Here is a 9,654-nt window from a genome sequence, read left to right on the forward strand (position 1 = left end):
CTTCCATATTTATTTGGAGAAAATCTCATGTTCTCATGCCATAATTTTGTCACTCTCATGCGAAAGTCATTGATATCACCTCTGTCTAGTTCTCTTGTAAGCCATGATGAGCTACATCTTACCATTGACGTCATGGCAGCGATAATTGAACTGCTAGAATAGAGCCACTATAAAAGAGACCAACTAGCTTGTGAGGTAAGCAAAGAATAGAAGACAAGTTACCCGAGTAAAGAAAATAATGCTAAACCAAAGTATGTGCAAGAAACGAGGTCACGTCGAGGCATGGCTGGTGCCGGTTGCAAGGCGGCAAAAGGTTGGATGTACTTTAATATTTAAATATTTGTAGGGCAGGAGATGTGAAAATTTGAAAGTGTGTGGTAGTAGTAAAATTTTCAACCACCATGGTTTACTCCCTTCGATGATACACGTCAACAAAATTGGGTATACCGGTTGCCCCCAAGCAAGTGCAATGTGGCCTAAAATGCTTCAAAACACAAATCGGCTAAAAGGACTCGCTATCAAGTTTGATGCTATGTGTTATGAAATGCAATGACCTTTGACATGCTTTTGAGCCATTTAGGAAGGAATTGCATGGAAAAAGAAACAATATAAAATTGTAAATAGTGTTAGATTTATTAACAGATCTTTGCACATGCACAAATTGCACATTTTTAAATTCTTCCATTCGATCATGAATCTAAATACCAACATGACGAACTATCAATGTTTAGGACCACCATGTAGGAGTCTCACTAGTTTGGATTCCATTTTTCAATCCCTTTTTAGTTTTCAACAAATCAAGAAAAAGTTATAGAGTGTGCATGCGTACTTTTAGCACAACATTGGATGCCCCTTAAACCATACTTTATATTATCAATTAGGTATGTGTTTTACTTATTGATGAGAAGCTCACGTAGTATACTTTTGAACGATTACTTGGTTGCATGTATATGCATGATAAAATATTGATATTTTTAAATAAAATTTTATGTCTTATACTCTTTAGGATGCATGCTTCACATGCAACATAGCACTTGTAATGCTTTAATAGTCTTGTTCTGAATACGTGTTTGGTCCATGTTCAAGTTTGAAATTTGTACAATAGCTTGAAGACCAAGTTTGCTAAATTCTATTAAGCAATGCATAAGTTATGGGTCAAGCAAGATAACTATAAACCAAAAATGGCCTGAACCTCACCAAAATGGCTACACCCAAGCAAACATTGATCCATCGATACGTCGACTAATGAAGTAACCTCCCATTAAAAATAGTGTAAAGAATGACTATCCATCGTTAAATTAGAGAGGCAACTAGATTCGAATGCTTATGTGACCTTGAACAAGCTCAATTCCATTACCATTAGGGCCTCGCATAGTTACTCATAGACTCAAGGACCTTTACTCACTCGATTCAACCAATTGAGTGAAATATAGATCCTTGAAAGGGTGAAAAGAGATCATCCATGGTTGAATTAGAGGGGAAAGAAAATTCCAATGGCCTTGCCATCTCAATTACCTTTCAAGGATTTGCACACTTGTTGTAGAGTCAATGCCTTCCCCACTGGTTTGACCCTCAAATGAAAAATGTCTACTTTACTATAGAAACTATAAAGAAATGCTATCCATGGTTAAATTAAATGGCAAGTGGATTCTAATGATTATGTAGACTTGCCATAAGCTCACCTAATTTAATTTTAATGGCCTTGTATAATCTTTAACTTGCAAGTGGATTTAAATGATTCAAATGGATTCAAATGATTATGTAGACTTACCCCATAAGCTTACCTAATTTTAATTTTAAGCCCTTGTACAATATTTGACTTGCCATTGATTCAAATGATTATGTAGACTTGCCATAAGCTCACTCAACATTAATTTGAAGGGCCTTGTATAATCTTTGACTTGAGGGCTTTTACCTACTCAATTTGGCAAACTGAGGGAATAGTAATGTGAAAAAAGACCATTCATGATTGAATTAGAGGGAAATTCCAATGCTTGTGTGGCCTTCCCGCGAACTCAACACCATCAATTATGAGAGCCTTGCATACTCATTGACCAAATTGGGGCCTTTACCTAGTTTAGCCAATCAAGTGAAAAATGGAACCTTTGGTATTAAAAATGTAAAGAAAGATTATACATTGTTGACTTATACCTCAATACCGAAAATTTTAAGGGCTTTGCATACTAGTGGCTCATTTGAGAGCCTTTATGCACCTAGTTTGGCCAATTGAGTAAACAATGGATCCTTTGCTATAGAAAGTGTTAAAAAAGATCATCCATGGTGATTTTGAAGCCCAATTGTTTCGAATACTTAAAAACCTTGCCTCAAACTCATTCCCATCAAGTGTTACGACTTTGCACACTTTTTTGCTAGAGAATTAAAAGCCTTTGCCCACCCATTTTTCCCAAAGTAGTGGAGGCTAGGTCTGATTCTTTAGTAAGAATTCAATCCCATCATGACATTGATTTTCGGGACAAATGTGAAAATTGGTCAAACCTGGAAATGGGTTCTTATAGGTGTCCAATTGAGTGAAGGGCTTGGTGAATAGAAAAGATTGAGATGTAATTTTTTATTACGAATGTGCTAGGTTATCTAGGAAACCTTTCCTACACCTATATTGACATTTATACGAACTCTGGAAAAAACTCTAGTACATTTTTAAATGCTTTTTCCAATCTCCCATGCATCTATGCTATAGTGGCACTATAGGTTTCTATAGTTAATTTTAAGTAAGTCTTGACCACAAGGAGTGCTTGAGAATTGTGTTCTATTTTCCTAAATGTTTTGTGCTAGAAATACTAATCAAGAAAGAAAAAAGGACAAGGAGGAGAAGTAAAGAAGCCAAAAAAATTTGTAGAAGAGAAGAAATCAGAAAAAGTGAGAAGGAGGAAGAGAAAAGTGTGAAGAAGCGAGAATAGAGTTTGAGATTAAGAGTATGAGCTGGGTTCCATATAATGTGTATGAACCATAGATATTAGCAAGGAATGTTCATTCCATCATGTTGAGCATAACTCCAAGTTTTGTTTGACTAATTTGATGGTTGTGTTCCCTTTTACTAAATGTTTCATCATCTCAAAATCTTAACTCCACAAATACACCACAAATTCTTACTACCCATTTGCGAAAATCACATGTTCCACCAAAGACAAATAGCAAAGCTTAAAATCTAGCAAAAACACTTGTAAGGTCAATCCTAATGTTTGAAATTACTAAATTTCCCTTTATCATATGTATTCATTGCTTCTTATAGTTAGATCTCATTATCTATCCTTGCTTCAAGGCTACTTTCTTTAGGAGATTGTGTGTCTCATTATGTACCCTTTTGATACTTGTCATTGTTGCATCTAAATTGTTCCAAGATGAAGAGGTGTTTCTTGTCTGCTATCCATGGAAAAGGAATTCTCTTAGTTATAGAGATATGCACAGGAATGATCATCCTAACATGTCCATGGGAATCTCCTATGTCAGCAATCTCAAGAGACTAGCATATTATGATGTGACCTTTTGATGTACATATTCCTTTATGGGTTTGATCATCTATTGTGTCCATCAAAGAGTTCATGGCTTATGGCATGTAGGTTTTATATTTATGAGTACCAAATCATGTCTTTGGTGAATGGATATTTTGTCATGTTTATTGTTCTTATATTACATGCATGCTTGCACGCCTTAATGAATAAAGATACTTTTTAAGGATTCTTTCATTTCATGATTCTAACCTTGATCTTCTTAGATAGCGTCAAGAGTACTCCTTTTGGAAAAAAGAAGAAAAAGAAGAGCATTTAAAATACATTAAAACAAAGAAATTGTACATGCATTGTTGAGACCATGTTTATAAATTTTAGTAATCTAATTGTTCTTGCATTGAGAATGATAGTGTCAATGGATCATTCAACTCTTTAGGGAAGAAATATAGGATTTAATTTTTTATTTCAATGGTAGTTGCATTTATTTGTAAAAGTACCCACATGACCATAATTTTGCATTGTAGAATTTCAAGGGGATGACCTTGAGAAATGCAATAATGATCAAACTAAATAGCCAGAGTAATAATTGCCATCGTGCCTTGTTGAATTAAAAGGAGGTTTCAAGTAATTGTTTTGAAGAGTAAATATACATCCTGTCTTTATGTTGCATGATCCTTTGGAGATTTATAAGAGGGAAAGGACATGGTCTTATCCAAGTGCTTTTATAAAATGTTATAAAACGATTTATGCTTCAATATAGACTTAGTCTTTGTCATTCTTTAATTATATTTCCACATGGTTTTTTAGAAGCTACAAACATATTATATTATAAATAGCTTCAAAAGACAACTTAGTTTATTACATAAGGCAATTGCTTATAGTTGGTCAAATAAGCATGTTTGAAGGAGTAATTCATTTAAGCATGCATTGGGAACAATGCATGCACTTTGTCATCCCTGTGTTGGTGGATCATCACCAATGCCCTCATATCCAGTCATTATTTCTCTATTTTCTTAGAAGTTCTTCTATTATTTTCCATGCTTGCAATAATGAATTGTTGAATTTAATGATTATAATTAATTTTATTTAGGAGAGCACACTAGTCTAAAATCATTGAATAGAGTGTTCAAGGTTTAGACTTTTCTTTTATTCTTTATAGAATGTCAAGCTAACAAAAATGTATACCATAAAAAAGGTGACCAACTTTTTTGGAAAGAAGGAAATAACAATATCATTTCTTTCTTTTTGTTGACAGAGTGCGTGCATCGGTTAACCTATGTAAGAGCTCCAAGTCCCATGCTGCTTATCTAATAGCAGCAAATTCTAAGGTGACTTAAAGTGTAAAATAAAAAGAAGCTTGAAATATTCTATCAAGAGCAATCAAGTTGTTGTCCAAGAAACAAAGGATGAAATGTCATTAACTTCATTACACAATGCAAGCTTGCCATTTTAACTAAATGGTACGTTTTTATATTGGATTAGTGGGAATGTTACCTATAATGTTGATAAATGTTGCATTGGTGCAATAGTGCAACACTTGGGATAAAGGGAACATATTCTCCCTTACAATGTGATTAGATTAATCTAAAACCCATCCAAATTTGGAACAAAAGTTTTTCTAAATTTTTATTTTTAAAAAGCATGGCTGCTTGTATTAGAGGACCTCAATTACAAACAAAAGGTGATTCTCCCAACAAGCCTTGCCATGCAAAAAGCTTGTATTTGAAACCTAGTTACTATTCTTGGGATTAACTAAGGCCTCTGTAAGGGCCTTAACTATTTCAGTTAGGGAAACCCTAGCTATATCACGCTGTTTGCCTTCAAAAGGTAGACTAGCATGATAAAGTAGATTCTTGAAAATCTCCCTCGCTACAAAACTTGAAAGGGGTTTCTCACTAAACACTATACTATTCTTCACAATTCATACATAGAAGAGTGCAAGTCCTCTAATTCACACTCCTAAGTAACTTTGGAATATGGATAAATAATTGGACAACTTTGCAATGCAATGACATGTACATTAGAAAAAAAATGTATTCTTGCACATTACAGAGAATGGCACCACAGTCAAATACAGTGTGCACATGAACATACGAAAATGCATTGAGGTAGCCAGGAATGGTGACGAAAATGAGATGCATGATAGACATGTGCATGAGAAGGATGTGGGCCGAAAATGAGATGCACGATAGGCATGTGCTTGAGAAGCATGTGGGCGGCCGTTGATGATAAGAAAGGCTTGAATTCTTTTTGTGCGTGGTTCCTTAATAATTATGAAATGCCAAACAACGCTCCCCAAGACATAGTGATCTAGGGGAGGTCTTGAGGTGCCCTTGGGGCTTGAAGTGGCTTGAACTGAGAAGGGGTGTATAGACCAAGAGGTGTATAAACCAAGCCTCAAGAATTCAATTCTTTTGAGTATCCATCGCTCCTTCACTCCTCCACCAAAACAAAAAGTATCTTCGCCTTGGCCATGGCTTCCTATCCTCTTGTGAGTTTGCTGCGAACTTCCTCAGTCGTCCCCTCCACTCCTTCTCCCAGAAAGCATCTCTTCCTCTCCTGCCTCGACCTCTTCTGGAAGGATATGCACTACAACCAGCGAGTCCTCTTTTACAAGCCTCCCGCCCATGGTTTGTCGCATTCCATCGATACTTTGAAGCACAGCCTGTCGGTTGTGCTCGTTCACTTCTACCCTTGGGCCGGACGTTTGGCAAAGGGAGAGGACGGACGAATCGCGATTCACTGCAACGATTTGGGCGTTGAATTTGTGGAGGCTTCCATCGATTTGGCATTGGCGGAACTCGAAGAAGATGACTTCCACATGAAAGTTTATTTCGACGAGCTATGCCAGCACGTGGAGCACAAGAACGCAAGCTTGTTTAGCAGCCCTCTATTGTCGGTACAGGTAGTAGGAGCCTAATCTCAGATTTAAATGCCCAGTTTCTCTATTTTTTAGGGGCACTCTCGATTGACAGGATTAGAGGTGAGATTTCTCTCCATTCCTTACTGGAGATTTATCTCGACATTTTGGGTAGAGCCTCGTAAAGAGGAATAAGATGTCATGTTGTGGGTTTGGAGTTTGTAAGAGTTTGTACAGTTTCGTAAAAAGGAGATTGCAGGCGACATCGTGGGCTAGGCGATTGCAGAAAAGCTGGGGACTCGGGAGGTTGCAGATCAGTATTTAGGTGGCCAGGCGACTGAAACGGAAACTAACAGAATTCGGGGGTAATGAAACAGGCAACGAGATTCTCCGACGGAGGGCTTGCGCTGGGGATAGCGCAGAGTCATGTGGTCGCGGACGGGCAGTCGCTATGGCATTTCATGGTATCTTGGGGGGAGTGCGCGAGGGGGGAGGCGATATCCATGGAGCCGTTGCACGATCGAGAGAGGTTGGCAGTGGCGAATCCGTCGCCGGACAAGGCCATCCTCAAGTTTATAAGCGACGAAGTAGACGACGGAGAAGGTGCGAAGGCGACGGAAGAAACGACGGAAATATCTACGGCGACAGAACGTTCGACGGGAGAAAAGGATGGACCCCTTGTGCAAGGCACCTTCCACCTCAGCAAGATGGCCATCCAAGAGCTCAAGAACCAAACTCATATCAAGGCCGAAGTCACACCCGCACACACACATCGTACCACACCCTTCTCCTCCTTCGAGGTCATGTGTGCGCACTTCTGGAAGCATGTCACTGTCGCTAGACGGCTCCCTCCCTCGGCACCCATGCTCTTTGGTGTCGTCGTCAACCTTCGTAGCCGCATCACCCCCCCCTTGCCACCGGCTTACTTCGGAAATGTCATCATGTTTGGCATGGCGTCTGCCACTGCTAGCACGATCGCTAGCGAGAGCCTCAGTGCCACAGCAGCAAGGATCCACGGTGCTATTACATGCTGCAATGAGACCAATCTACGTGCTACCATGCATTGGCTAGAGCTACATGACAATAGCTTCATTGGTGTGATTAATATGGGAGGTTCCGACATGATGGTAGCTAGCTCACCTAGGTTTCCTATGTACCAAGTGGATTTTGGGTGGGGCAAACCTGCTGCTGTGCGTGCAGTGAAGGTGAATGGAGATGGTGAAATGGTACTCTTTGGTGGTAAGCCGGGCTTTGATTGTGGTGACATAGAGATATGCATGCCCCTCAAATCCAAGGCCATGCACAAGCTTCTCCAAGACCATGAGTTTCTTGCTTGCTCCCAAGCCATGGATCAAAAGCTCTAGTTAAATTAGTTGCATCATATCTTTTAATGGTAAAATTGTTGCCATCATATGTATTTCTCCATCTGATGGGAAAGAGATTAGTCTAGACTCAGCCATTTGGACATGGCTATGTACAGTTTTGGCACTAGGAACTCCATCAGAATGACCGCTTCTACACCATAGATGAGCTTGGGGCAATCTCATGTACAACACATTGGAATGGATCAATAGTCCCGCTTGGGTCAATATTGTGATTTCTCCATGACTTCTTGTTTCAAATGGATAAATTCTCTTATTTCTTTATAGGTCCATGCTCATAGAGAATATGCTGCACACAAGAAGAAACATAATTTTAGAAACGATTTTTATATAAATGTTGTAATAGTGATACAATTATCACGTACTATGCAATATGCATAGTTTGTGTTGCCTCCTTAATCCTTTGACTCTAATAGTAACGTCTCAGCTTGTGTAATGCATCGTGTCCATCCTACTTCTAGAATCAAGTTATAAGCATGGACAAGATGCTGGGTGTTAGTAGTGGCACTACCCATTTCTTATACTTTCCCATAAAGGAGGAGCATGCAAGATGAGGAGAAAGCAAACACGAAGGGAAAGAGAGGAGGATGAGGTAGAGGATCATGTAGGAGGAGGAGGAGAAGGAGGAGGACGCATGTGGAAGGAGGGAGGAGGATGCATAGGAGGGAAGAGGAGGAGGAAGGAGGAAGGAGGAGGAGGAGACATGTAGAAAGATGGAGGAGAAGGAGAAATGGGGCATGTAGAAGAGTAGGACTAAAGAGGGAGGGAGGGAGGGAAGGAGGAGGGTGGGGGAACGATGGAGGAGGGAAGGAGAGGAAATTCAAATTTTAAATTTTTACTTTGGAAGAGGTGGTCCCCTCCTAGATGTAAGAAGTGTAAGAGGTGGGCTCCATCTATTTGACTTAGTTCTCCATTGTGGATGTATTGATCCCCATTGTGCTTAATTTTTTATCCTTTTAGCGATGGCCTACCGAACAACATGGGGCATCCTTGTGCACTCTCCATTTGACCACCATCAACCTCCCTATCAAATAATTTGCATTTATCTTAATGCATATGTCTTTTGGCATTGCCACTCTTTGATCTCCTATACAAATCTTGCAAGGTGACAATTTTGGAGTGCTTTGAGATTTTTTAAACTCCAAAAGTTCCTCCACCAGTAAGGAATCCTTTGATCATATGGTTTTTGACCTTGACACTTGGTAACCCCAGGAGATAGAGCAGATTAAAGGCTAGGATGAGAATGGAATTCTGCCTTGGAGCATGGTCCAAGTGCTTGTAACATGAGAAAGTTAGAAAGGTTGACTTGTGGTCTTCAGTTGTATGTATGCAAGTTTGAGAAGTAGAACATTTCCTTTTCCCCAAGAAGTGTTGTCTATGTCTCTCTTGCTCTTGCCTTTGTGAATGCTATGTATAAAAGCTTTCCTTTTCCCCCAACAAGTGTTGTCTATGTTTCTCTTGTCCTTGCCTTTGTGAATGCCTCTCTTTTTTAGCCATTCCCAATGCAGTAGAAAAGCATGTTGCACAAATAAGGTGTCATGTCCCATACTAACCTAGACTCGTGTAAGTCCCCTTTCCCTCTAAGTCTTGCTTCATGCATCCCCTCGCCTCCTTCCTTTCATTTTCCCCTCTCTCATCTATCTTCCCCTCCTCTTTCCCCCCTTTCTATTCTTGAGGATTCACATTGCTACAACTCCGGAAGCCATTGGAGTGACAATTTTGGACTACATGTGCTTGCATTTCTCCCACAAGGAGTGGTAGGAGGTGGAGAGTTCCCTCAACATCCCTCCAAGATCCCCTTAACACGTTGTTGGCTCTTTCCCATGGCTTCCATAGAAAGAGCAGGGTATTCTCAGTATGTAAGTTTTCGAGGCTGTCTGTCACCTACAAATATTTCGGTGTTGTCATTTGTAGTATAAGTGTAGCTTAGGACCTCGGGTTGTAT

The 9,654-nt window shown here is 39.5% G+C and overlaps 1 protein-coding gene across 1 annotated transcript; it reads left to right on the forward strand.

Annotated features, from left to right (window-relative positions):
- Nucleotides 1–5,787: 5,787 nt before the first annotated feature.
- On the forward strand, nt 5,788–7,885 carry LOC147899270 (BAHD acyltransferase DCR-like). Its single transcript, XM_087378213.1, has 2 exons — nt 5,788–6,372; nt 6,705–7,885. The coding sequence occupies exons 1-2, from the start codon at nt 5,941–5,943 to the stop codon at nt 7,689–7,691; spliced, it is 1,419 nt and encodes a 472-aa protein (XP_087234339.1). The 5' UTR covers nt 5,788–5,940; the 3' UTR covers nt 7,692–7,885.
- The last annotated feature ends 1,769 nt before the right edge of the window (nt 7,886–9,654 follow it).

This window comes from Dipteris shenzhenensis, chromosome 8 (assembly GCF_047967505.1).
Source record: "Dipteris shenzhenensis isolate YYH24624 ecotype China chromosome 8, Dip_SZ_1.0, whole genome shotgun sequence".
NCBI classification, from domain to species: domain Eukaryota; kingdom Viridiplantae; phylum Streptophyta; class Polypodiopsida; order Gleicheniales; family Dipteridaceae; genus Dipteris; species Dipteris shenzhenensis.

What these genes read in the sequence shown, in the direction of transcription:
- LOC147899270 (XM_087378213.1), top strand. Translation starts at nt 5,941, where the DNA reads ATGGCTTCCTATCCTCTTGTGAGTTTGCTGCGAACTTCCTCAGTCGTC. An exon ending in GCCCTCTATTGTCGGTACAG is followed by an intron (nt 6,373 to 6,704) that starts GTAGTAGGAGCC and finishes GTAATGAAACAG; the next exon opens with GCAACGAGATTCTCCGACGG.